Source organism: Uranotaenia lowii, chromosome 3 (assembly GCF_029784155.1).
Source record: "Uranotaenia lowii strain MFRU-FL chromosome 3, ASM2978415v1, whole genome shotgun sequence".
NCBI lineage: Eukaryota > Metazoa > Arthropoda > Insecta > Diptera > Culicidae > Uranotaenia > Uranotaenia lowii.
Window position 1 is genome coordinate 19,195,533 of NC_073693.1, and position 25,379 is coordinate 19,220,911.

At 37.4% G+C, this 25,379-nt stretch overlaps 1 protein-coding gene across 3 annotated transcripts in view; it reads right to left on the reverse strand.

Annotated features, from left to right (window-relative positions):
* The window catches only part of LOC129756209 (clavesin-1-like), a 101,376-nt gene extending 88,552 nt beyond the window's left edge, over positions 1 to 12,824 (reverse strand). Inside the window, exon 1 of one of the 3 annotated variants that reach the window (XM_055753021.1) lies at positions 12,009 to 12,824. In XM_055753021.1, coding sequence (XP_055608996.1) covers positions 12,009 to 12,722 — 714 coding nt within the window. In that variant the 5' untranslated portion in view covers positions 12,723 to 12,824. Of the gene's footprint in view, positions 1 to 235; positions 976 to 4,702; positions 5,516 to 12,008 lie in introns of those variants that run through there. The other 2 variants (XM_055753018.1, XM_055753019.1) reach the window with 2 other exon arrangements.
* Positions 12,825 to 25,379: the final 12,555 nt, after the last annotated feature.

Sequence of the window (25,379 nt, forward strand, 5' to 3'; positions counted from 1 at the left end):
TTTAAACTATAACAACAATCACAATAGCTTCCTTGGTTGAGTTTTCAATAAGAAAGGTAAAAGCTCTGCGACAAAATGCTCGGATCGATTGGAATCGATTTTGACAGTTCTTTTGTATCGATTGGAATTTTGTGTTTGAGACGTCGCTTCTCTTACATGTAGGTTCACTAACTGTAACATATAAAAATCCATCATCACAATTAAAATTGATACAAAAATAACCATTTTTACTTACAACAACTCGTTCTCTCATTTTGGTACTAATGATGCCCATACAAAGATTGCTAAACATCACTGCCAATGGAACCAAAGGAGCCACATGAACTTTTTTGATCCTAGCCGGCAACGCCGTGTCAGCTGACACAAACAGCAGATTCAGATCCGACAGCTTCCACATCCCCACATATGCCATACTGGTTCCCCCGATATCGAAAATCAACTCCACACCCCCGATTTGGAATCGATTATCCTCGCCCAGCACCTGAACCGTTACGTAGGCATACTTGATAATTTCCGCCGGGGTCATCCAGCTGGTATCAACGGCGGCCACCCGATAGAGAACCACCAGCTGATCATCCCGGTTGTATCCCAATGGGACAATCACCCCAGCCCTAATGAATCGATTCATTTCTTCAACCGAGTCCCGCACTTGAAAGCACTCTGGATGCTTGGCGATGGCCGTCAATCCAAGCTCCAAGAAATTACACGCCTCCACAACATTAAACTTTCTCATCCGAAGAAATCGCAACAAAAACATGACATCCGTTCGACAGCGCACGATCTGCGGATGTTTGGCAATAAACTCGCGTATTTGAGCTAAGGCCGCATCCCGACTTCCGGCATCTTCGCGCAGTTCCGTTTTGGCCTTGGCCCTCAACTGGCCATCTAACTCTTCATCCCGGAACGAGTCGTATTCCGGTGGGCACTTTTCGATACTTATCGGGTCCGGAATCATCGCACCGTACCAGCAGGTAAACAAACTAGCAACTGACTGATCAGAAGAAAACTCATCAAAGTTCAATGTGAGACCCAATTTCTAGCGCAACCGATCAAGCCCCAGATACCCTCCACGAAAAAGTGTAAATTAACATCTTTGTTTTTTTTTCTTCATTGAAATAGCTCAAACGTCAGCTGATAGTGCTAATCGGTGGAGGTTGTGGGAAAATTAACTCCAATGATGCTCTCGAATGCATGCATGTTACTTTATAGCACAGCCAGCCTGTCGAACAGTTTATGATATAGCAGGGTCAATGAAGTTGGATTGAAAAAGGTTAAATGTTTGAAATGAAAAACTTTTCTTATGATATCTACCAGTCGTAAATGCAACCGAAGTTTAATGAAGGGAACTAATATCAGTGTTTTTTTTAAGAATAAATAACATATTGAAATCAGTTAAAAAGTCAAATTCATCAAACATGTCAGAACTGTGAAAAATATCACAATTGTCTGAATGATTAAAATTATCATAATTATCATAATTGTCAAAATTGTCAAAATTGTCAAAATTGTCCAAATTGTCAAAATTGTCAAAATTGTCAAAATTGTCAAAATTGTCAAAATTGTCAAAATTGTCAAAATTGTCAAAATTGTCAAAATTGTCAAAATTGTCAAAATTGTCAAAATTGTCAAATTTGTCAAAATTGTCAAAATTGTCAAAATTGTCAAAATTGTCAAAATTGTCAAAATTGTCAAAATTGTCAAAATTGTCAAAATTGTCAAAATTGTCAAAATTGTCAAAATTGTCAAAATTGTCAAAATTGTCAAAATTGTCAAAATTGTCAAAATTGTCAAAATTGTCAAAATTGTCAAAATTGTCAAAATTGTCAAAATTGTCAAAATTGTCAAAATTGTCAAAATTGTCAAAATTGTCAAAATTGTCAAAATTGTCAAAATTGTCAAAATTGTCAAAATTGTCAAAATTGTCAAAATTGTCAAAATTGTCAAAATTGTCAAAATTGTCAAAATTGTCAAAATTGTCAAAATTGTCAAAATTGTCAAAATTGTCAAAATTGTCAAAATTGTCAAAATTGACAGAATTGACAGAATTGACAAAATTGACAAAATTGACAAAATTGACAAAATTGACAAAATTGACAAAATTGACAAAATTGACAAAATTGACAAAATTGACAAAATTGACAAAATTGACAAAATTGACAAAATTGACAAAATTGACAAAATTGACAAAATTGACAAAATTGACAAAATTGACAAAATTGACGAAATTGACGAAATTGACAAAATTGACAAAATTGACAAAATTGACAAAATTGACAAAATTGACAAAATTGACAAAATTGACAAAATTGACAAAATTGACAAAATTGACAAAATTGACAAAATTGACAAAATTGACAAAATTGACAAAATTGACAAAATTGACAAAATTGACAAAATTGACAAAATTGACAAAATTGACAAAATTGACAAAATTGACAAAATTGACAAAATTGACAAAATTGACAAAATTGACAAAATTGACAAAATTGACAAAATTGACAAAATTGACAAAATTGACAAAATTGACAAAATTGACAAATTTGACCAAATTGACACAATTGACAAAATTGACACAATTGTCAAGAGTGCGAAATTTGTAAAATTTATCAATCTTTTCAAAACGCTCAAAATAGTCACAAATGTCAGAATTGTTATAAATATCAAACCTGACAAAAAATTTTTAAATTTAAATATCACAAAAATTTGCAAAAAAAAGCAAAGAGCGAAAATAGAATTGCAAGTAAAATTTTTAATTTTTCTTAATTTCTCATCAATTATTTCAGGACAGGTTTCATTTTTTTCATATTTTTCAAATTGAAATTTTTGAAACATTTTTCAAATTTTAAAATTTAAATCAAGAAAAAAAACATTTTTTCTTTGTTTTTTATTTTGAAAGTTTTGAAATCTTTTTTCAAAGTTTAAATCTTTTCCAATTTCATAAATTTTTACGAATTTTGTTATTTTTTAACTATGCATGTGTTTGAAAATATTTCAATTTTTTTTAATTTTCTAAATAGCTTACTTTAATTATCACATTTGTTTGTCTGTTCCTTTTCATATTCTTTTGTACATTTTTAATTTTTTAAATTGTTTGAAATGTATTAAATTTGGATTTGTTTTTTATATTTTATAATTCTATGATTTTAAAAAAATTTAAAAACTTTTTAAATTTGTCAAATTTTTCAAATTTTTAAAACCTTCAAAAATTTTGTAATCTTATAATATTTTCAATCTTTTTTAAACATTTTTGTTTATTCAATTTTTAAGTTTTTTTCCATTTTTTCAAATAATATATATTTTACATTTCTTTCAAATTTTTTTAGTTTTCGAATTGTTCAAATTTTTGCATGTTTTATTCAATTTTTAAAATTTCAAAATGTTTATAAGAAATCCAATTTTTCAATTTTTTTTATATTTTTTAAATTATCAACAAATTTCATGTTTTATTTAAATTATTAATTTTTTTTTAAATCTTACACCTTACACCTTAATTTTACAATTCCTCAGTTAACAAAATTTTTAAAGAGCTACAAAATATATTTAATATTTTTACAAATTTTTATTTGAATTGTTCAATTTTTTTATTTCCAATTTTTTTAAAATTATTCTTGTTGAAATCGTAGTTTTCAGTGGTGAAATAGAGTTATCTTTATTCAGGTTTGTTCAGTCCTTAAACAACTACCCATTACATTATCGTGTAAGATCGCATAGATTCCAAAACCTGGCTAGCGAACGTTTTGGCAAAATTTCTTATATAGGATGGACAAAATATTTTTCATAACTCTTCATTTGGCATAAGAAAACTTTGCTGATAGGTAAAACGTATTTTAAGTTCTGAATGTGTATAAAAATATAGGTGATTCAAGATGTGTGGCCCACGATTCCCCACAAGCTATAATTTGCAAATTTGTTGCCTTTGTGTGACTTATTGATGTTTCATCAAAAATTCCTTTTCCACGTGAAAGGTCATGACAAAACTAAGATGAGCGTATGAGCATATTTTTGTTAAGCACTTTAAGTTCCCCATCGATGAAATTAGCGGGTGTTTTTTTCAATTATGTAAGTAAATTTTTCTAACTTTTTTTAGCTTGATAAATAAAAGAAGAATATGATGCGTATTTCAGTCAACAACATATAGGAATATATGCTCACGCAAATCGACGACGATGACAGTTGGTTTGAGATTTTTATCTCAACATACATCTGAGATATTAAAAGTGGCCCACGTTTCCCCATGGCCCACGATACTCCACTCTCCTCTACTTATTTCTCAATGAGTACTTTGATACTTTTACCCAAAAAACTTTTTCAAAATTATTTTTATAAAACTTGCTCAAAAAATTTCGCTTTGAACAAAATTTGCATTTTCCAATGAAACTTGGGCAACCGGGCCGGGGAAGGACTGTTCCCAAATTTTGTATTAAATATCCGGGCAAACGCGGATAAATCCAGGCAATCTGGCAACCTTATTTTAAACTGATTTTGAATTTTAAATTAAGTATTTGTAATTTTAATAAATAAATTATAAATTTTGAAAACAAATTTTCAAACTTTTTTTTAATTCTAAAATTAAGATATAATTAAGGTATAGTTTTATCTTTAATCGTAATTTTTTTCATTTTTTCTTGTGCGTTTGATTGAAAAAAAAGATTCCAATTTGGTGCTAATCACTGAAATTTTTGAAATTTTCTTTAAACCTTACCTCAATTCGTTTCCTTATTTTGTCACTGGCAAGCGACAAACATGTGTTGATGACCATCACTCCGATCGCTGGTAACCCTACGATGCACGCCTTCCTCAGCCGAATCGGAAGCGCCTTATTGGCAGCAGTCATCAGAAGGTTGATATCGGCCATGGTCCACAGCGTCATATAGGACATGGTAATCCCGCTCAGGTCAATGACAATGTCGACCCCTCCGATTTGAAATCGATCTTCATGCGCATGAATCATAAGGGCTACATAGGCGTATTTGATGAACATGGCTGCTGTCATCCAACTCACATCGGCTGCCACGGCCCGGAAAACTACAAACAGCTGATCCTCCGGACCATAACCCATAGGAACTAGTACCTTATAGTCGATGAATCTATTTAATTCTTCCACTGAATCCCGCACTTGGAAGCACTGCGGATTTTGAGTTACGATCGTCAGGGCAGATTCCAGGAGCTGACAGGCAGCCACCACATTGTACTTCCGGCTTCTCAAGAACATCAACAGAAAAGCGGCATCGGTCCTGCAGCGCACAATCTGAGGATGTTTGGCAATGAACTCGCGCACCTGAGCGATCGAAGAATCTCGACTGGACTCATCCTCGTGGAGTTCTTCCTTGGCCTTCGTTTTCAGGCTATCGGACAACAACAGTCCCTGGTAGCTATCATACGAAGCAGGACGCGGATCCAGACACACAGCTTCCGCCGCCATCATTCAATCACACAATTTAGCCGAAAAAAAAATCACACTCCGAACCCGTTACCGAATCGAACAACCAACAACGACGACTGGCGTCTCTGCAGCATCCGCAACATTGCACGAGATCTCGTTCTTACAAAGATATCGTTCAGATAGATTGTAATAAGTGCAACCCCCAAAGTAGTTAGATACACTTCCATCGCTCAGAGGGTAAAGATATGAAAATAGTTGTTAATGAAAAAAAAAATCAGTTTATTACCGGCAAGTGTGAGGTGAATTAGTTGCGAGGGAAAAAATCTGCCATTCAACTATACCTTAGACTTAGACCCAAAGGTACCTGTTTGTTACACTTGGGATTTGACTCCGTCATTCAATTACTTTTTGATGGATTTAGGGTAGGTTGCCTATTTTGAACCAAGTTTTTTAAAATTTTACCACATTATTAAAATCCGTAGAAAAATGTTCATATCAATTCAAAGTAGGATCATCAACCATACCCACATTTAACCTGCTGATGGTGATAATAAGTTATAGTTTAGCCTCGCGTGTGTACTTAGTTGAGAAAGTTCACACAAGTCTTATTCATCAGCTGAGATTTTCACGCACATATGTACTTACCTACATATACAAAAGCGAAGAAAAATATAGATAATTAAGTCTAACAAAATAATCAGCTGTCATGCTCTTTCCGTTTTCTTAGTGAAACTACTAAATATTTTCATTCTGTTCTAGAGTAAAACACTTTAAACTTGTTTCTGGTTGTAGAGAAATTTCAATTTTATCTACCGTTACATTGTGTGAAAACACGATCGTTGGATTACCTAATTTATGTTTTCTTTACATTTATTTCAAGCACAACATTGTAAAAAGTGGTTTCTAGATACTGCGATTCACTTCATTATTAAACGTGGGTATCCAGAAGAGAAAAATGCAGTAACCTGCTAGTAATTTGTCAGAACACAGCAGTGATGGTAAATTTCGCCCGTCACGCTTGACCCGACTAGTTTTGTTTCATCAAACGACTGACACTGTTCTCAATTGATGGAGCCTCACTAGTCGCATGACGGATAAAGCACGACAACAATCAACATTTCTCCATCATCGACTGGCGAAGCTCCTACACATGGTCAAAATTTCTACTGAGAGTGACTGGCAAATCTCTTCACACTTCGATCGGCTGCTTTCGGCAGGTACGACTAATTGAACGACTTGCTGGCAGAGAGCAACAATAGCAATAAAAAACTGAAAACGAGCTTGCTGTCAGGAGCAACAATAATAATAAATGCTTTTCTTGTTCCTTTTCGGTCGTCTGTCTGTCTGTCTGTCTGTCTGTCTGTCTGTCTGTCTGTCTGTCTGTCTGTCTGTCTGTCTGTCTGTCTGTCTGTCTGTCTGTCTGTCTGTCTGTCTGTCTGTCTGTCTGTCTGTCTGTCTGTCTGTCTGTCTGTCTGTCTGTCTGTCTGTCTGTCTGTCTGTCTGTCTGTCTGTCTGTCTGTCTGTCTGTCTGTCTGTCTGTCTGTCTGTCTGTCTGTCTGTCTGTCTGTCTGTCTGTCTGTCTGTCTGTCTGTCTGTCTGTCTGTCTGTCTGTCTGTCTGTCTGTCTGTCTGTCTGTCTGTCTGTCTGTCTGTCTGTCTGTCTGTCTGTCTGTCTGTCTGTCTGTCTGTCTGTCTGTCTGTCTGTCTGTCTGTCTGTCTGTCTGTCTGTCTGTCTGTCTGTCTGTCTGTCTGTCTGTCTGTCTGTCTGTCTGTCTGTCTGTCTGTCTGTCTGTCTGTCTGTCTGTCTGTCTGTCTGTCTGTCTGTCTGTCTGTCTGTCTGTCTGTCTGTCTGTCTGTCTGTCTGTCTGTCTGTCTGTCTGTCTGTCTGTCTGTCTGTCTGTCTGTCTGTCTGTCTGTCTGTCTGTCTGTCTGTCTGTCTGTCTGTCTGTCTGTCTGTCTGTCTGTCTGTCTGTCTGTCTGTCTCCCAGACAACCAGAAGTCGTATTTTCTTTTACAGATTACATCGCATAGAATGTCATTTATACTCATTTTCGTATATCTGGACCTACAATGTACGGTCCATGCATATTCTTTATCGTATTTAAAAGCATTGCATGATTTTATTACGACAAGAAGAGAGACTCGTATTTATGTACATATGAACTCGACCTTTGTGTACGACAATTCGCAAAAAATCCGTGAAACGACCGATATACGGTGATCAGCCGTGACTGAGAGATTTTGTCGTGCTATGCTTAAAATAATTCGAAATAAAAAACGTATATAACTGCATTGATTCGTAATAATGTGCATGCAATCGTACACCTTTGCAAATTAATTCGCATGTCTGATTTTCGTAAAACGTATTTGCTGGCAATCGTAAAAGAATACAAAAAAGTTCAATAAAATCGTTTATGATAATGGGACATCGATGATTGGAATCGTATTAAAGGAGGCTTCAAAATGTTGGTCTATTTTTAGATCATCGATGACGTGTTCTACGATTTAAAAGATTTAAGTTATAGAAATATACGATTTACTTTTGGTTTAATGCCTTTGAAGCAAATCCCCTTGAATTTATATATTCCAGATAGCGTCGAGGAACCATCATGAGCTGCAGATCGTATCGTCAGGGGATCAAGTCCAGGTACTAGCAATAACTTCATGAACGTTGAAAAAAATCAGCAATCAGACAAATAATAAATTTTTACGATATAAACTTGAATTTGACAGCAAAAAACGCATTTCTTTGAAATAATCTTATTTTTAGAATTTTTATGGATGAATAAATCAATTGGTTTAAAGTATGAAAAAAAATAATAATCTTATTTTTATTCAACTAACGGAAAATGAGAGCCCTGCACTCAAGTCGCAAAAGACGACCAAATAAGTCGTCATACTTTCCATATTATTACGAAAAATGTCGTATATTACAACCTCAATAATCTATATGATGATGTAAATTGTCGTAGTATATTCCAAAAAGAATCAGGGCAGTCGTAAATGATGCGCATGACAAGTCGTGCAGATCGTAATTTAATACAATCCAAATCAAGAATATGTTTGCTAATGTACCTATATGGCCTCCAAAATGATACGTATATACTGGTTTTGCTACATTATATACGATATGTTTACACGTATATTTGCATGTATATTTGCGTTGCAAATTCGAAATACCCACCAAATGGTTGTCTGGGCTGTCTGTCTGTCTGTCTGTCTGTCTGTCTGTCTGTCTGTCTGTCTGTCTGTCTGTCTGTCTGTCTGTCTGTCTGTCTGTCTGTCTGTCTGTCTGTCTGTCTGTCTGTCTGTCTGTCTGTCTGTCTGTCTGTCTGTCTGTCTGTCTGTCTGTCTGTCTGTCTGTCTGTCTGTCTGTCTGTCTGTCTGTCTGTCTGTCTGTCTGTCTGTCTGTCTGTCTGTCTGTCTGTCTGTCTGTCTGTCTGTCTGTCTGTCTGTCTGTCTGTCTGTCTGTCTGTCAGACTGCTTGGCTATTACTAAAAATAAACAACGCTATTACTAAAAATAAACAAACATTCTCATTAAAATTAGATCCTGATTTGAAGAGTTGATTTCAAAACCCGCTATCATAAAGAAAAAAAATTAATAATTTTCATCTCAATTTTATTTATTCAATTTGAAGAACTCGATTGCATTTTCGGATCATAAAATTTGAAAATTTTCTAGTACTTTTCTTTTTAATTAAGATCAGCAACACACAGAAAGCATTCTTCTGTATATTATTGTTTTGTTTGGTTTATGTTTTACTAGTGTTCAATATCTGGTACCAGTTTAATAACAAGTGCTTCCAACCTACCAAATTTTAAAGTGGCTTTTGAATAAACAGAATAATTTATGTTCAAATTACGGCAAATCAGTCCAATTTTTTTTTATTTATAAACGACATTTAATTTATTCCGACGTTTCGGTGTTTATTGACACCATCATCAGGGATCCTACAATGTTTTTTTGAACAATATTATTGTAAATCTAAAGTGTATTGTTTGTGTAACGTACTGTCCGGATTATTTTATGCAGAATCACTGTAACGGTAGTTGGAAATGTTATAAATTATCATATTAAACTGTACTATTTCTTACGATTCAAATTCAAAATTTTTCTCCAAAAACTTTCTATGAGAGGTACTGTGGTGTACTTTCAGGCGGTACTATTGTTTTGCAATGTTTCTTCTTGTGTTGTTTTTTGTTCGGTCTGATTATCGATATTTTTTATATCTTTCCGGTATATTTTCTTATAATTGTGTTGGTTTAATATGTTTAAGACAGATGCAAAAATAGAGTTTAAATTGTTTACATCTGTTCTTTGGTTGACTGTGTTGGGTGTGTTAAATATGTGGCACATTTCGAGAAAATTAAGTGTGTATTTGTTAAAACTTGTATCTAATACAATTCTTTTATCGATTTTGAATGTGTGGTTTGTTTCTATAATGTGGTCTATGAGTGCTGTGTTGTCTTTCTCTCTGTTTTTCTCCGCTGCAGACAACACAGCACTCATAGACCACATTATAGAAACAAACCACACATTCAACATCGATAAAACAATTGTATTAGATACAAGTTTTAACAAATACACACTTAATTTTCTAGAAATGTGCCACATATTTAACACACCCAACACAGCAAACCAAAGAACACATGTAAACAATTTAAACTTTATTTTTGTATCTGTCTTAAACATATTAAACCAACACAGTTATAAGAAAATATACCGGAAAGATATAAAAAATATCGATAATCAGACCGAAAAAAAAACAACGCAAGAAGAAACAATAGTACCGCCTGAAAGTACACCACAGTACCTCTCATAGAAAGTTTTTGGAGAAAAAATTTTGAATTTGAATCGTAAGAAATAGTACAGTTTAATATGATAATTTATAACATTTCCAACTACCGTTACAGTGATTCTGCATAAAATAATCCGGACAGTACGTTTTTACAAAAAACAAGTAATAAACGACAACTTTGTAAGTAGGCTTAGATAATAGGACAATCAACACACAAACAATACACTTTAGATTTACAATAATATTGTTCAAAAAAACATTGTAGGATCCCTGATGATGGTGTCAATAAACACCGAAACGTCGGAATAAATTAAACGTCGTTTATAAATAAAAAAATTGGACTGATTTGCCGTAATTTGAACATTAAAACATACAGTCGAAATCTTCATGACCAACATAGAAAATTTATTTTTGCTACACACTGTAACAATTCGCTTCTGATTACCACACGTGCTTGAATGCCCGTTGCATGTTGTAGCAATTTGACGGCGTTTTGATGGTTGCGTTAAAAAGTGTTCTATCAGGTTGGGGGCATTTATCGCGACTAACAATGTAAACAATAATGCCTCTTCAACTAAGACACACGTTCGCCAATTTGTGCTAAGGGTTAGTTTCTCGACAAGCTTCTACGGAAGTCTACTGGAGTTTATCAGAATTAGGATGGTTTCTACATTCCGGTTTTTAATTATTGTTAGTTCTAGAAGATTTTTAAGAAGTGTATTCAAAAAAAGCTTTGTTTTGTGAATAATTTTAAAAAAAAAGTAATTTTTGAATAATCGTCCATTGAACAAATTTTTCAACTTTAATTTTTGGGCACAACATGCGCCATCCATAGTGTTTACTATGAACCACCATTTTTTTTTCAAATCGAGTTTTCTGTTTCCCGAAGCTTGACCCTCAAAATTAAAAAAAAAAATTATATATTCTGATCTGAGTTATGACAAATTTAGCCAATTGTCCTCCATCGGCAGTATTCTCGTATATTAAGCCATTCATCAAGTCAATCGTTCTGAAACACTGACTGATTTGCAGTTTCCACAGATCGTCAGCTTACTCAAGTACATCAGACATCAAAATTTTCAACTTTTTTTCACCTTGTTTCACCACGTTTCTAGCTGGAAACCTGCCAGGTGCCCATAAAAGTGTTCAATTTGCTGTGCATTACGAAATTTAACAAAATATCTCCCCGCTACCGGTCCAAATATCTTGCAAACGGTTTGACCACCACATTTTGTTAATTTTACCAGTGTTCAGCTTTTTTACATCGTATAAATGAAGGAGACCTGTTTATTAGTCGACTAGAAAGACCGGTCAGAAAAATTATTTGTTTTTATCACTTTATCTATTGATATTTTTGGATTTTTTTTTTTCAAATTTTAGCACACAGTTAGATGCTCTAAGACTCCTCCAACGATTAATCAAATAAATTCTGATCAAATTGTTGATTTTCAGCTGTTTGGAATCTTCCACTTGGACTTTCCTTGGTTTTCTCGATACTGCCCAAAAAAATTGTCTATGAGTTTCTGTATTGGACGCTATCTCAAAAACCACTTGACAAATAGTTATCACATTTTGTACACTTAAACATTAAGTTACTAGGTAGCTTCACTGAAAATTTTAACAATTTGCTTTCATGCATTCAAAATTAATTCACAATTCAAAGTGTTGCATTTCTTTCGAACCTTCTTCATATTGCTATTTCTTGATAATAGTTTTCCTTTCTTCAACTTCTCGGAAAATGTAAGCCTTTGGCTATAGGATTTGTTTCATGATTTTAAGCACTATATAAAAGGTTTTGTAAGTACATTTAGTAAAGTAAACTTACCGAGACCCGATTCTTTAGCTTTTCGCTCAGCATTCCCATACAGGTATTCGCCAGTATCGTTGCAAAGCTCGGCAACCCCACAACATGCACTTTCTTCAACCGATTTGGCATAGCATCGCTGGCCATCGTCATCAGAATGTTGATATCGGTCATACTCCACAGACCCAGATACGATGCCGATATGTTCCGGAAATCCATCACGAGTTCCGTTCCACCAATCTGGAACCGATCCTCATGGCCGTGCGAAATGCACAACAAATACAGTATTTTCATAATCATCGCTGCCGTCATGCTGTTGGAATCAACTATGGCAGCCTGGAACACGATCAAGAAGTGATCCTCGGGACTGTAACCCATCGGAACCACAATACCCAATCCGATGCAACGGTCACAAAATTCGTCAAAGTCCTGCACCTTGTAACACTGCGGATATTGAGTGATAATCGTTAGCGTAGACTCCAACAATCGCCCAGCGGCCACCACATTGAACTTCCGTGCCCTCAGAAACATCAACAAAAACGGCGCATCCGTCCGGCACCGGACAATCCGAGGATGTTTGGCCACAAACTCACGCATCTGCGCCAACGAAACCTCCCTAACATTGTCATCCTCGTGCAGCTCATCCTTGGCCTTCGCCCGCAACCGATCATCCCTCAGACCCTCGTAACTATCGTACCGCGCAGGGCACTTATCGACACTGAAAACCGTTGACATTACGCTACGCAGCGACGAAGACGTGACGTTTACGCGTGAGCTCTCGGTTCGACGGCAAGTAGAAAATTAAGTGCCTGCCGAAAATTTACCGCACCTTGACACCGAGTGTTGGGGATGGGTAAACTTACTAAACCGATAACTTTTTCTGCCCCATTTGAATGGAATAACCTGAAATGTGTGAAAGTAAATATTTGTAAATTTTTCGATCAGCGTAATTGTTGGCCTTGATGTAGTCGTCGTCGGTGGCGATGCAAAAGTCTGGTTGAATGCACAGTAAAAATATGTCGATTTACGTTATTTTTTTTTTTTTTTTTTGGATACACTTTAAACCTCATCGTTTTAAGGAAGTAAAATTATCAACCCATTTCACCCGGCACATTTTGGATTCCACTGTTATTACAAAACAGATCATTTTACAAGTACTTCTGAGTGAGTGTAAAATAGTTTGGTTTCAAGTTGGTTCCTAAATTAACTCCACCGCACAATTTTTAACAACAATTTTAAATGAATTACGTACAAGTAGTATTTTTTACTGTGATTTTATAAAGGGATATTCTTATCGAAACTAACAGCCTACACGTTTCATAAACAGGTAGTGAAAAATACCATCCAACTATTCTATGGAATTCGATATGTGCTAACCTAAATAAATACGTTCTTCTAAGGATTTTTTACAAGATATTTCAAAAATACCACGTGTACCAGTTCAGTGAAAATTTGCATCGAAATTCAGTTATTCAACGTAATAAAAAATAACAATATTTTACCTTCTGAGATAAAAAAAAACCTAATGACCATTTTCCGCAATTGATCTACTTAACTGTTAACTCTTGAAAAAAATATTTTTTAATAATTCAAAATAAGATTTGAAAGCCTATAAACAAGGCGCAAATAGTCAGTTGTTGGGCTAGGAGACCAGTGGAATCGAGAAATTTCATCGGCTTTCTTTGATCGTGTAAGCCAGTCAGCCAACCGGTCGCTGTTGTTTGATCATTTTGCACTTAAAGGGCATCATCATTGACAATTGATGAATGGTGTATCTGTTCGTTATTTCCCATATTTAAGTTAGCGTCCCCTAGCAGCACAAAGTAGTTTTGGAGCCGTACCCACAGTAGAGTGGGTTGAATTGCAACTTTATGCAAATTTCACATAATCAAAAAACAAATACAAACAAAACATTAAAAATGACAAAAAATAACTCGAAAATGATAAAAAATTACAGAAAAAAAAGGAAATATAATAAAAAAACAAACATTGTTTAAATAAAACAAAAAACGTGCTAAATGCATCCAAAACATCATATAAAAAAATACAAAATGACTAAAAATGGTTAAAAATCGCTAATAATTACGTTAATGTTGATAGTAACAGCTATTTTGTGCACCCACAATTCAGCCTCTGTGTCAATGGCGGCATCATTGGTACAAGAAGATAACGCGACCGGTGCTGATTCTATTTGCTCCCACCGGCATTACCTCCCAAATTAACCGAATTGCGTATGTCTGAAAGAAACAATATAAAAAAGAATTCACGTCCCTTCCTATCGCCTCACAAGACGAAGAAGGATAGAAATAAATACCGGCCAACACCAGGCAGCCAGCGAACCGAGCACTGTGCGTGTGTAGCAAAAGCAACAACAAAAATATTCCTTCAAATCAATCCACCGGCAAACAACCACCGGCTAAGCTGTGCGTGTGTAGCAAAACATTTAAAAAAAAAACATTTCTTCCACCGGCAAACAACCACCGGCCAAGCTGCTTGGCTTTGGCAGCTGTGTATATGTAGCGTGTGTATGTAATAGCAGGCAGTAAGCAAAGCACAGTTCTCATTCAATGGGTTTCCCGTTCCTTCACTCCCGTTCCCTTTCCCGTTTCCATCGCAAGACAAAGGAATGCCTTGAAAGGAGGCCAAACGCTGGGAAGCCATCGTTGAGCGTTCTTTTTTGTGATTGATCGGTGGCAGAAAGCCTATGACAAATATCCCTCGTCCTGCATGAAGTTCTAATAATTCACCGGTTTAAGTGTCGGAATTGCAATGCGATGAAGTTGGTGATTTGAGTTCGATTCTCCCTACGGCTCTGTGGTTTTAATTTTTATTTTCTCGTTTCTGGGATGAATCATCCAATAGGAAGGAAATCCCATAAAATGTTTTTCTTGTTTCGCTTGAATGTAGTGGTCATGCATCTTAGGCTGATGTCATGCTGAAGCATCTAGCAACGCAACACAACGCAACGTTCCAATAAGATTGCGTTGCAACGCATTGGTATGTAATGCTGGCGCGACCTGTCACTTTGAAATTCCCTACAAATCATCACTTCTCTACATCTAATAATGCTTTGAATCGTCTCCTTTCTTTCGGAAACCATCAAAAACTCATCAAATCACGACCCGGATTGCAAGAATGCCGAAATTTGAACCGACAAAATTCCTTGTTTTTTTTTGCCGGAACTAAGAATTCATGAAAATTTTCTCGCCGATTAAGATATTTTTTAGTTTATTATCACAAGTTCGGACAGATCTTCGTACTATTGTGCTTAAAACCCGGAATCACTGCTTCAAATCGAGAAAAAACAATATTCCTATTGGATTTCCTACTAGTCGCGCTACAAAACACATTTGCATCAGATTGGTCGCGCTATACAAAGCGACCAGTATGACAGGTCTGCGCGATTTCCATGGATATCAAATGAGAGCTGGTTAGTCGTGTGAACGTTGCGTTGTAGGTCGCGTTGCTTCAGCATGACATCAGCCTTATTGGTTGGGAGCCGAGTCCTTATGCCAGTTACGGTTTTTCAAACATTACGTCTTCGGCACAGTGCACATTTCAGCGCATTATCAGCACAGAGGTATGCAAAATAGGCATTGGATTTTTGCAACCTCTTCTATGGGTGTAGAAAAAAGTGAAAAAAAAAGTTGAAAAACCGGCAAGTTGATGACGTAATGTTTAAATCTTAAGCAAGCGTTTTTTAGTTTTTGGTACTTCAAACGGGTTAACAATGACCACTTTTTTCATTGTTTGCCGATTATTTTTTCTGTTAAGAGTTATTCTAGAGTTTGTTTTGATTAGGTCGTATGAGCCACTGGACATGTTTTGAGAAAATCTATGTTAAAGTTCTGAATCACATTTTAAATTCTCATTTTATGAATACTGGTCCAGTTAATGTATAAATTTGCAGGTCAACGTAAAAATGGAAGCAGAACATGCTGGCGTACTAGAAATCGACGTTAATAAAGTTTTAATCAATGGAGATGTACTTACGACCTAATGCATTTTTCGTTTGGCGCATACGTCTTTTGGTTCATCGAATAGTTTGATTCGAAAAACTGATTCGATTGCCTCAAATCATCAGTTATTGATTCGGATTTGATTGAAGAAATACTTTAAACAAAATAATCCTTTCAATTAGTACGCGGAAATTACCCTTTCAAAGAAGCCAGGATTTTTTGCTTTCTGGATTTGACCTCAGGTATTCCACCTAGACATTGATGCTTTGGGGTAACATTGATCAGTCTCTATTTTGACGGTTTTAACGAGTTTTCTTGATCATAAAGTATACAAAACTCATTCATAATATTAACAAACGCTAGTTTATCAATTGCTAAGGTAGTTCGGAACAAACTCAAATGATATAAAATTAATCACGAAACTCTACAAAATTGAACAAAACACTTCCGGTGGCTCAAAGATACTTTTTTTTTTGTTTCGATTATAGTCGTTTTACCATCTTTATGGCATTCGCGACTTTATCAACGTTACAGTTGGCGGATCAAAGATACTAAATTTGTAACTTTTGGTCCAGTGAATGATGAGATATGCAATGCTGAATTTCGGCCGTCCTTGGTTTAGATTACTTCGCGGTAAAAAAAACAACATCGCGGTTCTTAAGGCCGAACAACAATTAAAATCGAAAAATGAACAATGATGCTGCATAAATTGAGGGGCTAAATTTTTAAACATCTTATATATAAAAATGGAGGCGTTTTCTTTGTAACACCATCACATATGTATAAACGGACGGTCGGAATGAAGTGAAATTTGGTATTCGAGGGTATTTCGGGTCAGAGATGGTTTGTATAATAGTTTCAAAAATCTTTCTTTTTGTGGAAGGAGGCCCTCTTCACATTTATGTATGTAGTATGTATGTAGATAATGCACCATGGGTGCACGGATTCACCGCAGTTTTGCCAACGTATGCGCTGAATTGCATTCTTTAGATCATAAGTTCGGAATCTTCAATGCAAATCTCCACATACCGACACAATGGCTTCGTGTGAACTGTCATGTAATGAATGCGTTTTGTGTATGGGTGAGTCTTATTTGGAGTACGAGACAATCCGTTTTGCAACCGTATAAGATTCATCACATGTTTAGTGTTATGAATCTACGACAGGTATTCCGCACTCGTGTATATACCTGGTCAGCTGACAGCTGATTGAACATTCTTATTATGTAGTCAGTTATAAGAGAAAACACGTCTTACCTGTCGGCAATTTATGGGATTTGAATCCAAAAGTTTTCTTGTCGATACCGGGAATCGAACCCAGTACGCCTGGCATACCAAAACCAGACTCGCGCCAGCCTATCCGCTAGACCACATCGGCGCTTAGGATTCTTGTTCTTCAAGATCAGTATCAAAAATGTTGGATTTTGAAAAAAAAATTTTATAAAAAAGACTACCAGAGTTCGAAAAAATGGTGAATTTTTTTTTTTTGACAGAAACTGGCGACAATTTGGTGGATTGAGCTGCATAGAATTCAGCAAGACGATTTCACTGGCTAAACACGTTTTCAGCAGTCAAAATCTGACAAAATATGGTAGAATCATCATAAGATTCATTTAAAAATAAAATCGATTATTTGAGGTAACGAAGTTGTCAAACAAGACTTCAATTTTTGATCTTTTGAAAACATCGTAAACCAAAGTTTTTGTTTCAAAAATTTAGTTAACCACAGGAGCAGAGTCCTGCAGAATCATGATTTTTTTCGCAAAACAATCAGCAAATATAACATCATTCTTTAGTGACCTTGAAAATAGCTGAGATGTTGCAGGATTCAACCAGGCGGCTTGATTATGTTTACAATTTCAAGCGAGTTGAGAGGACAGCTTGAAATTGGAAGGCGTGTTGAGAGGACAGCCCGAACATATTGACGCTAGTTTCCAGCGAGTTGAGAGGACAGCTTGAAACTGAAAGGCGAGTTGAAAGGACAGCCTGGGCGTTTTGGTAACAATTTCAAGCGAGTTGAGAGGACAGCTTGAAATTGGATGATGAGTTGAGAGGAGCGGCAGTGCATATTGATGAGAATTTCAAGCGAGTTGAGAGGACAGCTTGAAACTGATAGGCGAGTTGAGACGACAGCCTGAGCGTTTTGGTAACAATTTCAAGCGAGTTGAGAGGACAGCTTGAAATTGGATGGTGAGTTGAGAGGACCGCCAGTGCATATTGATGAGAATTTCAAGCGAGTTGGTTACAATTTCAAGCGAGTTGAGAGGACAGCTTGAAATAGGATGGCGAGTTGAGAGGACCGCCAGTGCTCATTGACAAGGATTTCAAGCAAGTTGAGAGGACAGCTTAAAACTGATAGGCCAGTTGAGAGGACAGCCTGAATAAATTGATTAAAATTTGAAGCGAGTTGAGAGAACAGCGTGAAGAAATCAATTGAAATTGAGAGAGCAGCTTGGAATTTTAAAGGCGGGTTGAGAGGACAGCCTCAAAATATTGTTAGAAATTTCGAGCGAGTTACAATGAAAGCTAGAAATTAAAAAAGCGAGTTGAGAGGGCAGCCTGAACGTATTGATAAAGAACAAATTCAATTATGCTTTCAGGACAGCTTGAAATTGAAAAGTATGTTGAAAAGACTATTTAAGTATTTCATCTAATTGGAAACTAAACGAGTTGGAAGGACAGCCTGAGATAAGAACTTATTTTAAAACATATCGAAAGTAATTAGGGCTTTATACTAAAATATATCTTTAAAATCTCATGTGATTTTAATGAACAAATTATTGATAGAGCAGAATTAGAGTTCAGCTTGAAATAAGAGTATACAATACTTAGCGAGTCGAGATAGCGGATCGAATAAATACGTTAAGCATTCTAGAATTAAAATAACAGCAAGGTAACGGCTTAAAGCTTAAGATATAAATAAGATTGGCAATGTAATTGAATAGAAAAAAGTAAGAACATATTTATTGGACAGCTTGAAATTGAAAGACGAGGTTAGAAGGTCTCTTGAAAAAAAAGGAGTCAAGCTAACTGTTTGGTTGAATACAGTAGAGGGAATACACAGGACAGCTTGCAGGAAATGTATGGTACAGTTCTTTTACTGATAATTGAATTGATCGATAAACACATCTTAAGAACGAATCAATTGACGTTAATAATTGCACCTTGCATCGAAAGTAAGATTTCCGATGATTACACTAGTTTACAAAATTTTAAAAAAAATCGTGAACTTGATTAACTGTTCAACATTTTTAATGTAAAATTGGGCGCTGAATCCGAAAATGAAATTCAAAAAAATCTCAGTAAAACCGTTTTTGAGTTATGCCCCAAATATGAAATTTCGAAAAAATTAAAAAAGTTCTTGTACTTAGATTAAAATATCTCGGACGGCATAACAGTAATTTGAAATCCCTCTTTTGCATATTGAAGGTGGATAAGTTTTCTATTGATCATCTGAACATTGTTTTTGCGTTTGACCAGCAGTATTGTTGATATTAGCGACTTTATGAGAAAAAAAATTATAAAAAACGCATTTTTTAGAGAAAATTTTGTTTCAACGAAAGTTTTAGACTCGATGGTAGCATTTAAAAAATCTGATTTTCTTTTGCGCTTAAATGTTAATTTAAAACAAATATTTCATGTGGTTATTTATTAAAATTGGTTGAAAATTGAAGAAGTTATGGCTACTTTACCATAACTGAAATTTTTGGAGTTTTTAATAATATAACGAACAGCAGTACACTTATCATAGAATTGGAAGAATGAGACATGATAAATCTCACTCGCTCCAAGTCATAATTATTTATTAGCTTACCAGAAGGTCACATGCCAAGTTTCAGGAAGATCTGACCATAGGGAGGGGTTGCTTGAGTCTCAAACGTGAATAAAATTTTGAAGTATTTTGCCCGGAAGGAACGAAAAATACGGGTTTTTCAAAAATAACTTTTTTCATCACTAGCTGGTTGTTTTTTTTATGGTTGATTTTCTTACAGCCTAAATTAAGAAAAATATTTCACCCGAAGACTGCAACACGATTGGACTTGAAGTAAAAGAGTTATTGCAGTTCAAAGGCCGCAAATTTTGTCCAACACGCAATGAGTACTTTTTACGCATTGCGTTTTATACGACAATTTTCGACCAAAATACAATCTTTGAATCGCAATAACTTTTCTGTTTCGAATCCAATCGAGTTACAGTCTTCGGGTGAAATATTTGACTCAACTTAGGCTTTGAGAAAATCAACCATAAAAAATAATCAGCTAGTGATGAAAAAAGTTATTGATGAAAAACCAGTATTTTTCGTTCCTTCCGGGCAAAATACCTCAAAATTTTATTCACGTTTAAGACTTAAGCAATCCCTCCCTATGGTCAGATCTTCCTGAAACTTGGCATGTAACCTTCTGGTAAGCTAATAAATAATTATGACTTGGAGCGAGTGAGATTTATCATGTTTCATTCTTCCTATACTATGATAAGTGTACTGCGGTTCGTTAAATTATTAAAAACTCCAAAAATTTCAGTTATGGTAAAGTAGCCATAACTTCTTCAATTTTCAACCAATTTTAATAAATAACCACATGAAATATTTGTTTTCAATTAACATTTAAGCGCAAAAGAAAATCAGATTTTTTAAATGCTACCATCGAGTCTAAAACTTTCGTTGAAACAAAATTTTCTCTAAAAAATGCGTTTTTTATAATTTTTTTTTCTCATAAAGTCGCTAATATCAACAATACTGCTGGTCAAACGCAAAAACAATGTTCAGATGATCAATAGAAAACTTATCCACCTTCAATATGCAAAAGAGGGATTTCAAATTACTGCTATGCTATGCTACTGAGATTTTTTTGAATTTCATTTTCGGATTCAGCGCCTGATTTTACATTGGAAATGACCTTCAGTTTACTGAGTTCAAAAATGCTGTAAACTAGTGTTATCATGCAAAGTGAGTAAGAAATTTCCTTAAGCTATCGTATTGCAACCTGAATATCATTGAAGTATGGTAAAAAAAAATGATTATATAGTTTTTCGTTGACTTTTTTACCTCTCATAAAGATTTTTAAATGTGAATCTGTTAAATGTTTGAGAGGGTTCTCTGAAGAATTGCGAAGGTGTTGTGATAAGATAGCCTTTAGTGCATAACCACTCTAAATGCAGTTCAACATTCAAATACTTTGCTTACATAACTCTGTCAATACCTTGAGTTTGCAGATTAAAATTAAATTTGGTAAAAAACCATGATGAATGTATGAGATAGTTTTTTAAATATTTTCTATCATATTTTTTTTGGTATATGAGGGGGATGTGTGAATGTTATTCACGCCATTCAACAAATAAGGAAAATCGTGTAAAAAGTAAGACGGTTAGGGTAACGATAGATCGAGAAGTACAACAGAAGCAGAGGATGGATTTCAAAATGGCGTTGCATGGAGAAATTAGACTTCTACTCGTTGAACCCTTTCACCCAATACCCATATTGTGTGGGTTTCATACATTTTTCAGTCATTTACAGCACTTTGAACTTAAACGGAAGCCGCCATCTTGGATTTCAAGATGGCGTCGGATGACGATATTCGACTTCTACGCTTTAAGCCCTTTACCCCAATACCCATATTGTGTGGGTTTCATACATTTTCCAGTCATTTACAGCATTTTGAAGTTAACGGAAACCGCCATCTTGGATTTCAAGATGGCGTCGGATAACGATATTCGACTTCTACGCGTTGAGCCCTTTACCCCAATACCCATATTGTATGGGTTTCATACATTTTTCAGACATTTACAGCATTTTGAACTTAAACGGAAGCCGCCATCTTGGATTTCAAGATGGCGTCGGATGACGATATTCGACTTCTACGCGTTGAGCCTGTTCGGGCTCGGCCGATGGGGGGGTTCGGAATTCGAGGGTTTTCTTCCCGTCTCTAAGGCGACGGCATCCACCAGCAGCAATAACTCCAGGTAAGTCACCGACACTTGATGCACAACAGCTGTTTCACCCGCTGGGGGGAGAATTTGTTTGCACTTCGATGTAGGTTTTCTTCCGCACACAACACAATATGATTGGCGATTAATTTGCCACTATTACTTGATCTCGATTTCGGAACTAGAATAGAAAGTCGCTTGCTTGGACTTAACTTTGAAGTTTATTTGAAGACGAAGTGAAATTCCGTGCTATTTGTTCAACTCTAGATTCTATTCTGAACTTATATCTAAAATGGCTTACATACTATTGTGTGAGACTCTCTCGGTGAAAGTTGTTATGTTGCGAGAGAGTTATGCTTATTCTAAGGTACGTGCACAGATAATGGTGTTTGCGAACAAATTGATTAAAGTGTCAAGTGAACATAAAAAGGACACATTACAAACAGAAATCAATTTGAACTCCTGATCGGTTCAGTACCGATCATTCCGGCCACCTTGAAACTGCTGGCGATCGTTTCAATAACCCACATGCCCAACGGGTTGCTGCATGCTTCTTCGGCTGGATTCGAAGGCACGGCTGGTATGTTGCTCATCGAGGAAACTGCTTCGTCTCAGCGTCGGAACTAGGGATTGATAATGGGACCCGGGTGATCACTCGGCTGAAAACTCATTCGGTTGGACCAGAAGATACGGTTGACACGTCGCACATCGAAGAACTTAGTCGCAACATCGGCACTGGTGCAGAATCTGTGAACGACAAGAGATCCGGTAGAACGAACAACGGAGGATAAGGTTATAGGAACGCTAATCACCTGTTAGCGCCCTTTAAGCGCGTTGAGCAACGTTCGGCGTGCTCTACCGATCTTTGAAGACTCTGCTGTTGATACCGATGTTGTTGGCCGTTCTCGATGGTGGCCCATGAGATGCTGCGACGATGTACGATAGTTGGTGATCTGGAATCAACAAAAGACCCGGTAGATGGAACGATAGGAGAAAACTGATAGGAACGCTAATCACCTATTAGCGCTCCGTTAGCGCGTTGAGCAACGTTCGGCGTGCTCTACCGGTCTTAGAAGATTCTGCTTCGGACTTGTGGCTAGGTGCATGGCGATGAATGCTCGGTGACGATATAAAAATAGTGTTGGAAAGGATCTGCAATCGACAAAGAACCGGTAGATCGAACGAGAAAATGTGACAGTTTGGAACGCTAATCACCTATTAGCGCTCGACATGCGCAGTGAGTCACATTCGGCGTGCTCTGCCGGTCTTTGTAGAAGGATCTCGATGATGGCGGGGTACAATAGGACGTCTAAGGAACTGTAAGCAACAAAGACCCGGTAGATCGAACGATATGGATGGAATGATAGGAACGCTAATCACCTGTTAGCGCTCCATTAGCGCGTTGAGCACGTTCGGCGTGCTCTACCGGTCTTTGTAGCTTTCTAGTTGTCGGGGTTGTCGCGTTGACCTGTTGACTGCTGGCGGTGAGTAAGATGACAATCTCGCTTGGCTGGCTGAATGACTCCATCTCGACCTGGATGAAGCCTTGTAAAGCGACCGAGTGGCCGCGAGGTGGTGGAATAAGGCCAGTTTTCAAAGGATGAGGATTGCCATGCGTGGTCGTAGCAGTGCTGACGCTTATCGGGGAAATGGAACATGTTGGACAGATTGCTGGTCACATTGTGCCCGCCTGCACCAATCTCGACAACTGGTGCGCGCTTAGCAGCAAGAGTTCGCCAACGATGCGATGGCGGCTTTGACCGTTGGGGTTTCTGGAACGATTCCGTTGGTAGAAGAGGTGCACCTAACTCCAGGCAGGTACCAGAGGGCTGCTTGGCCAAAGGATCGATGTAGCAGCTGGATCCATCAACAGCGTCTTCTTTTTCGTCGTTGCTTTTAGCGGCACTTGAAAGAGTGGCGGACAACGGATTGTGTTGAACGACGCAACCGACGAGCAGCGTATCCTTGAGCGCGTACCCTGAGTTGGGCTCACAGGATGCGTTGAATACCACGCATTCATTGGTGGTTTTGCTGGCATCCTTGAGCACCGGGTGATGTGGCAGATAGCAGTGTGGTTTGTAGTGTTGAACAGAATCGCTGTGGTGTGAATATCTGGTGGAGTTTCGATGTGTGGCTCTCGTTTCGTTATCTCCAAGGGTGGTTTGTGGATCATTAGACCGTGAATGGCAGGCGACGTATCCTTCGTCGTGGATTTGAGTGGTGGAGGGTTCAACGTCCATCCTTTGGCTCCCATCGGTGGTGTCCATTGGCCGGAACTCCTCAGGGATCGTTTCTCGGGTTTGATCAACGGTGGAGAGGAAGCACGCTCGCGGTGCGGTGGTGGAGCTGGAATCCACTTTGCCAGAAACTGTCCAGCCAAAGAGGGTGTCCACCAAAAACGGGAAACCGTTACCAAGGGAGTGGCGTACGCCTGTGTGAAACTCATGGTAACATTCTCCACCGATGATCATGTCGATTGTTGCTGGAACGTTGAACTGAGGATCCGCCAATGGAACCTTCGGCATTCTCCAGGCAGTTGAATCGATCGGGGATGTGGGGAGATATGATGTTGGTTTCTTCATGACGAGGAAATCGAGTGTGGTGGAGAAGTCGCTGTTCTTGGATATGATTTTGGCAGCTAACTTGTGTTTGATGCGCTTCACTGACTCTCCGATTCCGGCAACTGAGATGTCCACGGGCCTTTGACGGGTGGCGAGTTGGTTCGCCAGCTTCTTAGTGATGAAGTTGGACATCGCTGCAGAATCTAGCAGAGCTCTAGCAGGAATCTTTCTGCCGTATCGGTCGACAACAAACAGCGTGACCGTCTCCAATAGAACCGTCGAATTTGAATGCACGGATAGATTTATCGCTGGTGGGTTTACTGAACCGCTAAAACCTGGATTCGCTTGTACGGGATGTGGTTCTTCAGTAGTGGGTTGCTCTAGATGTGCTGTTTGGTGGTCGTGCAACATGGTGTGGTGTTTCGCTTGGCAAATCCTACACAGAAACTTCGATTTACAGGATCTTGCCTGATGGTTTGCACGAAAGCAATTCCAACAAAGACTGTTCTGTGTCACGAGCTCTCGCCGCTGGGAGCTTGACAGGTTCGAAAATGCTGGACATTGGTGAAGAGGATGTGTCCTCAAGCAACAGTGGCATGGCGAAGTGCTGGATTGAATTTCGGATGTAGCTGTGTTTACGACAGACCGAATGGGAAATGGTTTCTTCGGGATTTGGCCGGCCACCTTGGAAACGGTGGGCACTGAGGAACGATGCTGGAGATCGCTGTCCACGGATTTCAACATCCGGACCTGGTGGATGAGAAACTCGATGAGCTCGTCGTAATTCACCTCATCCTTCTGTCGAGTATCTTGCTCCCATGCACGAATCGTCGCCGAATCTAACTTATTCGTCAGGATAAAGATGAGCGGCGTATCCCAATGCTCGATAGGTTCACCCAATTTCCCCAGTGCCTTAACGTGTCGCTGGAAATCGTCAACCAGTGTGTTGAG